Source organism: Salvia miltiorrhiza, chromosome 1 (genome assembly GCF_028751815.1).
Source record: "Salvia miltiorrhiza cultivar Shanhuang (shh) chromosome 1, IMPLAD_Smil_shh, whole genome shotgun sequence".
Lineage (NCBI taxonomy): Eukaryota > Viridiplantae > Streptophyta > Magnoliopsida > Lamiales > Lamiaceae > Salvia > Salvia miltiorrhiza.
The window spans coordinates 28,761,613-28,774,966 of NC_080387.1; the positions used below are offsets into that span (position 1 = coordinate 28,761,613).

At 40.8% G+C, this 13,354-nt stretch overlaps 1 protein-coding gene across 1 annotated transcript; it reads left to right on the forward strand.

Moving 5' to 3' along the window:
* Window positions 1–8,759: 8,759 nt before the first annotated feature.
* Window positions 8,760–12,896, forward strand: LOC131005752 (uncharacterized). Its single transcript, XM_057932814.1, has one exon. The coding sequence runs from the start codon at window positions 8,760–8,762 to the stop codon at window positions 12,894–12,896; it is 4,137 nt and encodes a 1,378-aa protein (XP_057788797.1).
* Window positions 12,897–13,354: the final 458 nt, after the last annotated feature.

Consider the following 13,354-nt stretch of genomic DNA (forward strand, 5'->3'; position numbering starts at 1 on the left):
TCCACAACTGCTGACGTGGAAAGCAATGAAGACAAATCATCTTCTGAAGAGAACTTATTCTAATAAGTCATCCAGAATCAGTGGTATCGACTGACTACAACGATCATTCGACCAGTAAGTATCTTCAACTTACACTTTGAAAATCAGTTATTTCAGTTATGAGTCTTCTGTTTTTTTTTTCAAAAGCTTTCCCTAACTGATCAGTTTGTTTCAAAAAAAATTAATTGATTGTTGGAAAATGAAATATCCGTGAAGGACAAATACTTTTAAGAAGATTTGATTTTGATTTAACTTGTCCTGATCTTTTCTAAAAATCTTTCCAACATTTTGCCTCTGGAATAAAATTTCTTGAGAATCTCATTGATTTGACAAAATGCAATGATATTTCTCACCTTTTGAAGCTTCCGTCCCCTGTAGTGACGGCGGACGTGAAATTTTCCTTCAAAAATATTTTAGGCACAGTTTTCAAAAAACTTTTTCATCTTCCTTCTTGGTAAAATTGTCTATTTATACCTTGATGTCTTAGTTTATTTTTCTGCATTAACTAACAACTCTCCACAGCCATCACTGTGAGAAAAATTTCAAATCTTTCAAAAAGTTGCAGAGAAAAATATTGTTCCGACAAAGGAGAAATCAATGACTATGAAGTCATGGAGTGAGAGAATGACGCTCACATACTTGGTCTTCACCGGACCTTTCCACTAGATCTCAACGTCTCTCCGACCTTAAACTTGTTTCTACCCTTACTTATATCCAGCGACGCGAGTATCTTCCATCCTCATGCCCGGCCCATACGGTTTGAAGTACTTGTCTCAAGAAGACGGACTTCACCTAGTTTTCAGGCGAGCCTCACACCTTTTTGTGAAGCTTCGATATGGTGCAACAACAATGAGCAGGAGCTCGTTGTCAACCGGCGCAACCCATCGCACAAGGTCCTCTCCACATGGACCTGGTGCTGGGTCATCGACAGTGACTGTCCTCATGACTATCACTGATTCGATCTTTCTTTTCCACACACTTTCCAACCTAGTCCCCTCTCTCTCTTTCAAAAACCCTCTTCTCAACCTCCTTCGGTTTGCATGATTGCCGCTCTTCCTCTCTCCATCTCTGAGAGCCATGCAAACTAACCCCTGTCCCTTTCTTCGTCTCCACCCATTCACTCCTCACCTCCATCTTTCACTTTCTTCTTCTAAACCTTCATATTCTCCACCACCATCACACCTCCAGCACCTTTCTCTGGATCCTCCTGCGAGCTTCAACCCTCGCACAATCCTCGCTTCATCCTTCAATCAATTCTTCATTTTTGATGTTGCCAAAAAAGGGGAAAGAACTTAGAGAAAAACCCTCTCAAAAGACTGAAGTTAGATTAAGCAAAATGATCATCAAGATGATCATGAGGAAGGTTAGCCAGGAAGACCTCAAGTCAACAGAAAATAGGTGTGAGTGGAACAAGTTTAGGAACATGAAGACTGAAGATGAAGATCAAGAAGTTAAAGGCGCAGACAAGCAGACAGCTGGAGTCCATGGGTTTCCCATGTGTTTTCTTCCATGGGTTTTCTTTGTTGTTTTTGGTCCCTTGTATGTCTTGCCATGTACCTCGACTGATGTCTCATCAGTTTTTCTTTTAATGAAAAGAACTTCTTTTTGATCTCAACCTGAAGACAATGACTTTTTGTCCAGGCTCTGATTAATATTTTTCTGTCTTGTCCTTGTTCTGTTTTGAACTGATGCGTTCTTTCTCTAAGTACAAGTTTTAGATTCTATTGTTAAGGGGAAATAGTATTCACCTTATTTTAGAACTTGTGCTCTGAGTTCAGTCTTTTTCTTGCTTAGAACTGTTGTGTGATTTTGGCATCATCAAAAAGGGGGAAATTGTTGGGAACTTAATGAAATATCCTAATCCTTGTTTTGATGATACCAAAATCAATGGGTTTCTTTTATAATAGACTATAACTGCTCGAACTCAAGTGTTAGAGTTCTTTTTCTAGTTTAGCTTGCTGTTCTGAAGACTGAAGACTGAAAAACGAAGGACTGAAGACTGAAGACTGAAGTTGACTACTGAAGCAATAGTTAAAGAATCAGTTTTGAACTGATTACTTAATGCGTGCCACGTGGAATCAGTGGACTGACACTAAAGTCAAGTATCAGTTAAACATTCTTCCTCGGACTGAACCTCCAACGTTCAAAGGAAGCCACGTACTCCAGAAGTACAGCCGCATTAAATGCAGAGATCTCAGGATCGTCCTTTCTCTACAGAGGACACTTCTCTTTGGTGATTACCTTTTCAGAGATGTCGCATCTCCTGCTCTTCAAGATAGCCGTTCTCACCAAATAAGGAACCTCAAAGATTGAACCCTCAGCCCAAGTACAAATTACTCTCTAACGGAAGAAATCTTGAAGACCCTCGCCGCCAACGGATCTATTCAAGACTTCTCCTATAAATAGCGTTCGAGGATCACTTCAATCTTCACCGATTCAACAATATAAGCTGAAACTCTGCCAAAATTATTTCTCAGCTAAAGCCCAGACTCTCCAAAGTTTGAATCGAAGAAGAGAATCCCAAAGCCAAAAATCAGTCATTGCTGATTACATAAATTCTCTTAGACCTTAGGCGAACCTTGTTTATCCAAAGCCTAGGTCAAACTAACTGCAAAGAACTTGTTCTTTCAAGTTTAGTTGGCAAGTTTTCAAACCTCCCTTCGACCGACAGAATCGAGTGTTTGAGTTGCAAAGGAGTTCAGGAAGGTACTCTATCTCCGTGAGATCCTAGTTACCAGAGCGTGCTAGGAGTGAGAAATCCAACAAGGTGTGTTGGTACTGAAGATTGGATCTTCAGTTGTTTCGGTTGTGTGCACCCGCAAGCACACGTTCAGGTTTTCTGTGCACCCGTAAGCACGAGCATCGGTTTGCAGTGCACCCGTAAGCACTTGCAGAGTGAAGTTGTTGGTCTGATCAACCGACCGTGGATGTAGGAAGTGTTTTCCGAACCACGTAAAAATCCCTGTGTTATTTACAGCTTTCAGTATTTACTTTCTTACTTGTGCTCTTCCTCTTGTAAACTGAAAACTGATTAATTGCAAAGAGAAACTTAAGACTAACAACATGCTCAACTCAAAGGCTATTGCGAAACAAAAGTTTTTCGCAGCGTGTGTCATCAGTTTTCTATCCTCTGATAGTCAGTAAGATTTATAACATCTCTGTTTATCAAACTCGACTGAAGCTTTATGTGCATCAGTTAAGTTCTTTTGACTTAACTGATAACTCCTTACTGAAGAGTATTCAGTATCAGTCAACCCTGTTTTGGTCAAAACTCTTTTCAGTAAACAGGTGTCTGAGTTTGTGTTCAAAGTTTCGTTTTGATCTCTATGTTAAGATCGAAAAATAGCATATAGGTGTATTCCTCCCCCCCCATACACCTATTCGAGACCCTCCGGACCTAACAAGCACACATAAGTGAGACCTATCGAGACACTTAGGGTGTGTTCTTTGGTTGACAAAATTATTATAAGAAAATGAGGGATAATCAAATTTTTTTCCTTTAATTTTTTTTCCTTGTTTTCTATAAGAGAGAATTTTACCTTTTCTCATCTCTCTTTTTCACTTCAAAGAGGAATAATATTTGATAAACACTCATTTTGCATAGTTTTTTTATCGCTTATATCTTGTTATTTATGTCAAACTTGTGCCCATTGTGTGATTGTTTAGAGTTTATTTCTTATTATTTTGTGATTTCATGTTTGGGTATAGTTTTGGCTAATTAGATGCAGGAATGAGTGTTTCTTGGAGCATGTTGAATAAGGAATGTGTCTAAGGGAAGATATGTCAGAGAATCAAGCCTAGAAATTGAGAAGAGACGAAGAAATTGAGCTGAAATCGAGAAGAAGAAGAAATCGGCGGTCAAAGCTGTTGACTGCCGAATTTGGGGCATTTGAAGAAGAAATTCGGCGACCGCCGAGTTGGCCGCCGATAGCCCTGAAAGGTTTTTAGGCATGAAGGTGGAAATTTGGCGACCGCCGAATTTGGAGTGTTTTGTGAAGAAATTCGGCGACCTGATCGACGATCACCGATCAGGCCGCCGTTTCTTCCGTATTTTTTCAGTATTTTCCGTTTTTCTGTTTTTAGAGTTATTTTCGGTTTTAAACTCTGTGTTTTACCCTGGTACTATATATAGGTCTTCTTTTGACCTATCTAGGGTTCCTAGCTTTAGTTTTACAGTTTCATAGTTTTAGATTTTTATTGTTTTCCAGTTTTTAAGGCTTGGATTTGATTTCTGCAAGATTGAAGATTCAAGCTGTTACATTCGTTTATTACGGTTTTATATAATTCAGTTTTTACAATTGCGTTCTTCTTAATTATGTTTCTGTTTTATTTTAATATGTCTGGCTAAGTTCTTTATCTGATTCTAGGGTTTGTAAATAGTTAATTAGATTCATGTGATTTATTTGTTAGTACCTATTTACCTTCCTGTTTATGATTCATAATTCTTGGTGCTTGAATTCGTGTGAATTATCTGATCAATAGTTTGCATGTGTAGCTATTCAGTTTGAGACCTAGCGGAGATAACTGTTTAGCGGATTCAGGAATGTATGATATGATCTTAACCTTGGGACCTAGCGGAGATAGGTGGATCATAGAGAGCTATTCTTATGTGCTATTGGGAGTTAGTAGATTTTCTTGAGACCTAGCGGAGATAGAGAATTTACTAATCTACGATCGTTGTTGCTCTAGCGAGTGTGATTGATTAATTAAGTGATCTTTCATCATAACTGGATTAAATTGGTTAATATGATTAATAGATTTATTATGTGGATTTAGTTAACGAAATTACTACCCTATGAACAGTTGTTTTTATTATTTGATTTTTATCCTTGAATTTTATTTGTTGCTATTTGAATTTAGTTTTAATTAAACCTTCTTTATATTATGTTTGCCTGTCTACTGTAGTAGTTTGTTTAGGGAATAGATAGGGTTGCTTCGATTTTCAGTCCCTGTGGAGACGATACTTGGCTTACTATTTGTTACTACAATTGCGCTGTGTGAGTTGTTGTTTTGTTGCTAATAAATATAGTGATCAATATTATCATACTAAAAATGGAGGAGAAATATTAAAGTGAAAATATGGGAAGAAAAATGATAGAATTCTCTTTTATAGAAAATAAACAAAAAGAAAGAGGAATTTAAAGGAAATATTTTTTATTATCTTTCATTTTCTCATTATAAATTTATCAAGCAATGAAAACACATTCTGAATGGAAAACTAAGTATTAGAAAAGGCAAATTATTGGGTGCGGTATATGGACAATTTGAAAGTTTACGTTTCTTCACAACAATGTTGACTTTTATTTATAAGAACTTTTACTTTTAGTTATTTTCACTCATTATTACCTGTATTCTTAACTATTTGGTCAAGTAATCATTGTTGTAATAAAAAGTACTTCCTACATCCGTCAAAAGTGGAACACTTTTATTATATCGGGCGTCCGCAAAGAATGTACCACTTTTCTTTTATAGAAATGGTCCAATCATCCATTTTAATCTTTTATCCTTACAAATGCTCTTTATTTACAAAAACAACCACCTCAAATTCAATCTCAACCACACATCTCATAAAATGGTGGGACCCTTTCTCCATTATATCAAAATCATCACCAATTTTATTAAATCTCGTGCCCAGCCAAAGTGTTCCACTTTTGACGGACAGAGGGAGTAATTATTATTACAATGAAATGTAATATTTATAAACTATTACATTTATTCACGATAACTGTTAAATTAATTCATAAGAACTTGTACTATTACATAAGTATACATTTGTGCGAACAAATGTATATTTTATGCTTATTAAAAGTAACCGTTCGCATACTATACGGTCAACCGTATGCAAGACCAACTCATTAGGAAATTACAAGGCCTCCTTTTTGCCGCTACAAAAAGTCCTAATTTCTCATTTTTTTTTTACTTAAGTAAATGGTTGGCATTTGATAAATGTATGAACTTTCACCTTTTTTACGTAAATAAAATTAATTGTTAGAAAAATCACTCTTTTGAATTCGAATCAAATTTGAAGATAAGCTAATCAAAAGACTCTTAACAACCTCTCTGTCAAAAAAAAAAAAAAAAAAGCAGACATTTAACAATCGCATAACTTTACGTCTATATAATTCCACACAAGCATTATATACGCCTTTTTAAATAGTGCATATTTTAATAGATCAAGATCCTCCTAACATATTTCTTAGCCATCCCGAAAACTTTATGATTTTTTCTTATATTCTCTCTCTCTCTTTTTTAGAATTGATGTGTCTATTATCTAAATAAATAAGTCACTCATACACAGGTGGGACCTCTACACCACATAAATGTGAAAAAATAATCGCACGCAGGTGGGATCAATATCCATACAAAAGTGGAAAAACTACACCGCACGCAGGTAAGATTGAACCCAAGACCTCTCACATAAAAGGGTATTTAGGTGCCTCAACTTTGTCACTTGAATTAGGCCTTATTGACTATTTTTACTTATATAACTTATAAGTACTCTACACACAAGTTGTGTGTCTAGTTCAGTTTACTAGTACTTTGTATCTTTGTTAGTACACAATATTTACGTGTGAGATTGGTCTTATGTATGAGATCGGGACATGGATTAGTTTGATCTGTTTTTTTATCCACGTAAACCAACTTATATAAAAGTATAAAAAATACGAAAATAATGTTGTGGTGCAATGGATAACGTGCATTGATTATCCTCCATGTGTTCCCTCGCCGCTAGGGTTTCCCGAGTTTTCTCGCCAGTGAAGTGCTGCCCCTCCTCTGTCCGGCAGCGTGATATGGCTTCTACGTCGCAACAACATGACCTCAACCGTGAGTTTCCTTTACTTCCAAGCAATCTTCCACCGATAGGGGCTACTAAAGATCTCATGATGACAACCACACAACATGTTCCGATGATGGCTAAAGATGCGACGCCCTTGATGAAAGACAACAGCGAGACCATGAAAACGGCGGAGGAGCCGTCTTCTAATCATAGGGTTTCGTACTCCACAAAAGTTCAGCAACATACTAGCAAACCCGCGGAAGTTCTTGCGCAAGATTACTGCTCCCTGCACCCTTTCAAGAAGAATGACCACATCCACTTTGATATTCCTGATGATCTTTACAATCAACAGCTGAAGCGATTTTCTCTTGCGTTACATGCCAGACTTATTCTGCAAAAAGGAGAATCCCCTCGGTTTGCGGAGGACATCAAAACTGAGTTGCAACAACGATGGGGGATATCGGCTCCGTGGCAAGTTATCCCGCTCGGCAAGGGTTTTTTCACCCTTCGATTCTCTGGTGAAAGCGACCTGGCGAAGGCTAAGTCGAAAGCTTTCTGGAAATTAAAGACCGGCATTCTAAAGATCAGAGAATGGGTCCCCTTGTTTAATCCCTATAAAGAAACGGCTGCTTTGTCTCAAGTTTGGCTAAGGATTTATTACCTGCCACATGAACTTTGGCATCCGGACATCGTCTCTGGACTAGCTCGTTCTGCGGGAACCCCGATCAAGATTGATGGCTCTACGTTTCTTGGGGCAGTTGGACATTATGCTCGAGTCCTCATTGAAATGGACGTTACGAAAGATATTGTCTATAACTTAACTGTCAATAGAGGATCTGCCTCCTTTGAAATTGAATTTGTTTACGAAAATTTACCTTACTTTTGCGGAATTTGTAGGAAGGTGGGACACTCTGCTGATAAATGCAGGAAGAATTCTGAAGAAAAGGAAGTGCGAAATGTGGAGGAGAAAGAGGATTCTAAGAATAAAAGCTCTAATGCTCCGGCGGCTAAGGCTTCTGAGCGGAACTTCGACAAACCACAGAAAAATGGGTATCATGCTAACTCTACTAAGCAATTCAAACCCAAAGAGCAGGTTATTACTAAAAACTCGTTTGAGGCTCTGGATAGGGAGCATGAGGCGTGTTTTTTTTTAGGAGGGAGCGATGAAGAAAGCTAGCCATTCTGAAGGAGAGTCTGGAGAGAAGGTCATCTCTAACAACAAGACCATGAACAACAGCGAACTTATGGGAGTTTCTCTGACTGCGGACTGCACGGTCGTCCCAAGCGACGAGGTTTTAGAACGACGGGGGCAAGTGATGGACACTCCGGCTGCTGATGGTGTTGTAGGAGCTGCCTTGCTTCATGAAGAGGAAGTGGACTGGAGTACGCAAAGTAGAACAGACATTAATGAAGATCATGAGGAGATCGAGGAAATTGAGGTTGAGGATAAGAATGGTCAAGCGATTGTTCGCCAAACGATGAATGAACAGCAGTTTGTGACGGCTGTTTCTACGTTGGTTCATGAGGAGATGCAATGGATAAAGGATCAAGAGATTAAGTCTGAGGAGAAGCAAATTGAGGCCAAACATATTCGGCAGAAAATTGACTCGGCTATGCAACAACCGGAGAAGCGAGTTCTGCGGTCTAATGCGAAACCGATGGGGAATTCCAGCAGAGAATTTGCTACAAGCTCTAAGAATAAAGGAAAAAAGTTACCTGCGGAGGTGGCGAAAACTCGGCAGAAGCAAACGACGAAACCGAGCATCGAGATTGTTAAAGAACAGTTGAATATTGCGCATGCGGCAGGTAAAAAACCTAGAGACTTTGTGGTCGATGACAAGCCAAGTCCTCCTTTGCGCACGATGGCAAATATAGCTACGAAAAGTTGGGCGAAAGAAGTTGAGAATGAAGAGAATTCTTCATTGAATGCCGCCCATTCTCAATGAACGTGATTTCCTGGAATGTGAGAGGGCTTAATGATGAGTCACGTCAAGTCCTCCAGGAACATTGTACCAGATTCTCTCCCATGCTCTTGGGAATTATTGAGCCAAAAGCGGCTTTTGCTAAAATTCCTTCTTCTTTTTGGAATTCTATTAATATGGTGCTGATACATCAGAATTCGCGTGTTGGTATGAGCTCCAATATTTGGGTTTTCGCAACTCCACAGGTTTCTGCCTCTCTGGTTTACTCGTCGAATCAGGCGGTCATTATTGACTGTTGCTGGTATTCTCGTAAGTTCCGGGCTGTTTTCGTGCATGGGGATAATTTGTTAAATGAAAGGCGACGTCTGTGGGTGGATTTGCTGACGCATATCATTGACAACACCTTTTTTATTGGAGACTTTAATGCTGTTAAAGGTGCACATGAGAGAAAGAGTAATCGCATTCCCTGTGCTTCTTCCTGTAGAGATTTCTGTGATTTCATTGCGGCTTCTGGTTTCATTGAATCGGAAGTTACGGGTCTCTTTTTCACTTGGTGTGGTCGCAGGCTGCTCCCTTCCCATGTTGAGTCGGTTTTAGACCGTTGTTTGTTCTCTGAGGGTTTCTCCTCGTTATGGGATTCGCTGAATACTCACGTTTTGCCTTGGATCTCATCTGATCACTCGCCTATTGTCCTTCAATGTCATGAGAATGGAGGTCCACGTCGCAGTAGATTTAAATTTTTTGATATGTGGTTGCTTCATCCCGAGTTCAAGCAAGTGGTGCAGGACTCTTGGAATGCTCCGACGTACATTTCTTGTCCGCTTTATACGATCATGATGAAGCTTAAGAGACTCAAGTTGACTCTTAAAGGCTGGAACAAGCAAGTGTTTGGTAATGTGGATGAAGGCATTCGGAGCTTACAGTCTTCGCTGGAAGAGATTCAGCTTGAGATTACGCAAGATGGTTACACTGATTCCCGCTTTGATGCAGAGGTTGCTGTTCAAGCTCGGTTGGGGTCCATTTTGAATCAGAAGAACTCTCTGATGCAACAAAAAAGTCGGGTCAGATGGCTTAACGATGGTGATAGAAATACTAGCTTCTTTCACAAACGTTTCAAGATGAGAAGGAAGCAATTAGTTTTGCCGCAGCTGAAGATCGATGGTGTTGATGTTTTCGACCAAGATGCTATTGCTGCTCACATTGTGAGATATTTCTCCAGCCTCTTTTCGGAAACTGTGGCTCCTAATGTGACTGTACAAGACATTCTTCCTATCTTGAACAAAAAGATTTCGCAGAACCAGAATGCTTTATTGACGAGCATTCCTACGGAAGAGGAGATCAAAGCTGCTGTCTTTGACCTTGCTGGTGACAGCGCTGCGGGGCCAGATGGTTTCTCCGGGAGTTTTTTTCAACATTGTTGGACGACGATTCAGAAAGGTGTTCTAAAGGCGGTGCGCACGTTTTTTATTAAAAATTATCTTCCTGCGGGTTTGAATTCCAATACTCTGATTCTTATCCCCAAGAAGGAGGTGGTGGATTCGGTGACGGATTTGAGGCCGATTATTCTTTCGAATTTCTTCTTCAAGATCCTCTCTAAAATCTTGGCGTCTAGGCTTTCTTCGGTGGCTACGAATTTTGTTACTCCCAATCAATTTGGTTTCATTAGTGGTCGTCTGATTCATGACTGTATTTTGCTGGGTTCTGAAGGTGTGAATTGCATGAAGCGATCGTGTCAAGGAAATAACATGGCCTGTAAAGTGGATATCAAAAAAGCCTTCGACACGATAAGTTGGAAGTTTATCTGGTGCGCTATGAATGCTATGGGATTTGACCCCATCTTTTTGAATTGGCTCTCGACTATTTTCTCTTCGGCGCGTCTTTCGATTCTCTATAATGGTCAGCTTTGTGGTTACTTTCCGTGTTCGCGTGGTGTGAGGCAAGGGGACCCTCTCTTGCCTATTATCTTCGGAATTGCGGAAGACGTTCTTAGTCTTTTGATCCTGAAAGCTGTGGAGGCGGGAAAGATTGATTCGATGCGTATGAATCAACGTCACTTTTTCCCCACTCATCTGCTTTATGCAGATGATATTCTCATCTTTTGTAAGGCTTCAATGAAGAATGCGCGTGCGATCAGAGATATCTTTCAATTTTATGGATCGCTTTCTGGTCAGATTTGCAGCCGTGAGAAGTCGCAGCTTTATTTTGGTAAGGGAGTTTCCCTCAGTTATCAGAGGCAGATTTCTCGTGCTCTTGGTTTTTCTACGGGAGCGATGCCTATGGTTTATCTTGGTGTTCCTTTGTTTATTGGCAAACCTAGAAGGGTTCATCTTGCGGCCATTAAAGATCGCATTATTAATAAATTCTCTCGCTGGAATGGTCTTCACCTTTCGATGGCCGGTCGGATCTGCCTTGTGAAGTCTGTCATCCAGAGTTCTCTCGTTCATACTATGATGATCTACAGCTGGCCTAAGTCTCTTATTAAAGAGTTGGATTCTGCTTGCAGGAATTTCATCTGGTCAGGTGACATTAGAAAGAGACCTCCGCATGCTGTTAGCTGGGAAAAAGTGTGTGCGATTAAAGAGGAAGGCGGGTTGGGAATTCGTTCCTTCGCCATGATGAACGAGGCTTTTCTCATGAAGTTGGCTTGGAAAATTATTAAGGGAAAAGGCTTTGGCTTCGATTTAATGAAAAATAGATATTTGGATGCCTTTGGCAGGCCGCGTGCTTCGGCGCTTGCCTCTTCGATCTGGGGTGGGGTCAAGTCTTTGGTCCCGAATCTGATTGACGAGTCCTATTGTTTGCTGGGGGCAGGTGATTCCGTCTACTTTTGGAACGATGATTGGATGGGGTACAAGATTGCGGATAAATTGAACGTTCCAAGCTTCATTAAGTCAAGGCTCTCACAAACGGTGGCGGATTATTTCTATGATGGTATATGGCATTTTGCTTCGGAATTTGTGGAGGAGTTTCCTGGTATTGTCTGTGATATTCTCCTCCTTCCGGTTGGTAATGAGGAAGATACGAGGTTTTGGAAGCCTTCGGTTCATGGTGATGTGACCTCCCCACTTGCTTTTGCTTCTCGTTGTCAACGTTTCCCTAGGGTTGCTTGGGGGTTGTGGATCTGGGAAAAGTTTATTCCTGTTCATCGCTCGATTACGTGTTGGAGGGTGATTCACCGCCGGATGCCCACTATAGATCAAATGATCAGGAAAGGATTGATTGGCCCCAACTACTGCTCCTTTTGTTTGAGTGCTGCGGAAGACCTTGATCATATACTTTGGAATTGTATTGAAGTTCGCCAGGTCTGGTCTTCGTTCCTTAATTGGTTCGGTCGCTCGGAGGCCATGTCTTGCAGTGACATTCATAGTTTTCTGGTGTTCTCCTGGACGACAAAGCTAAGTTCGCAGCTTCAGAATTTCTGGAAGCTCGGAGTTATTACGATCATTTGGATGATTTGGTCTGCTCGTAATCAAAGTCATTTTGAGGGTGTGAAATTCAACTTTCGGACCATTCTGGTGTCCATAAAAGCTACTTTTTTGGAGGTGGATAAAGCCTTCCCGTGTCTTGGCCATATGAATAATAAATGGGAGGATTACCTGGTCACTCGGCATTTGGGTATTAGTATCCGTCAGAAGCCGCCCCCAAGATTTGAATCTGTTTACTGGTCTCCTCCTGCGTTCTCGTGGTTCAAAGCTAATACTGACGGCTCTGCCATTGGAATGCCAGGACGTATCTGTGCAGGTGGGGTTTTTAGAGACTGGAACGGCATGGTGCGTGGTTGTTTTCATATGGAAGGGGGTAATGGTTTTGCGTTTGAGGCTGAACTCCTTGGTTTGATTTCTGCCATCGAGTTTGCGTCGAGCAATGGATGGCGAAAAATTTGGTTTGAGGCGGATTCCTCTTATGTCGTTCATATTTTATCTACAAAATCGCGTAGAGTTCCTTGGCGATTTGCGGCTATTTGGAATCGGGCCCTCACCTTGTTGGAGAAGATGGATTTCCGCATTTCGCATATATATCGTGAAGGAAACTCTCCTGCTGATATCATGGCTAGTCCGCATACACCCCAAGGCTGGTGGACGCACTCTATTGATATCATTAGGGATGCGGTGATTAGAGATCTTTCGGTCCATAGTCATGTTCGACAAAAATCTTAATGTTTGCGGAGGAATGAGATTCGTTCTTCGTTGGAGCTTTGTTATCAGGCGGTGGCTTGTTTCCGCGTCGTTCTTTGGTTCCGGTTGTACTGTCACTGTTGGGCTGGAATCTGGCGTAATTACTTTGGTTTGGGGGTCGAATATGTTCATCTTTTTTGAAGACTTTTTTACGAACACTTGGTGTGCTGAGATTGTTACTTGTTTTGATGAGTGGAGTGAGGGTGGTCTGCTGTCTTTTTCCCATCGGCCTGCGTTCTGTATTGTCAGTAGCTCCAGCTGTACTGTCATTGTTGGGCTGGAGTCGGGCTTCAAGGTCTCCGCTTGGGGGTGGGATCTCTTCTTCGCGAGCATTTCTACGAACAGGTGGGGTGCTAAGGTTGTAGATCAGTGTGGTGTTTGGCGTGAGCTTCCTTGTCTGCGGCGTCGGGTTCTGTTAGGCTACAGCTTTCGCTGGGCTG

What these genes read in the sequence shown, in the direction of transcription:
- LOC131005752 (XM_057932814.1), top strand. Translation starts at nt 8,760, where the DNA reads ATGAACGTGATTTCCTGGAATGTGAGAGGGCTTAATGATGAGTCACGT.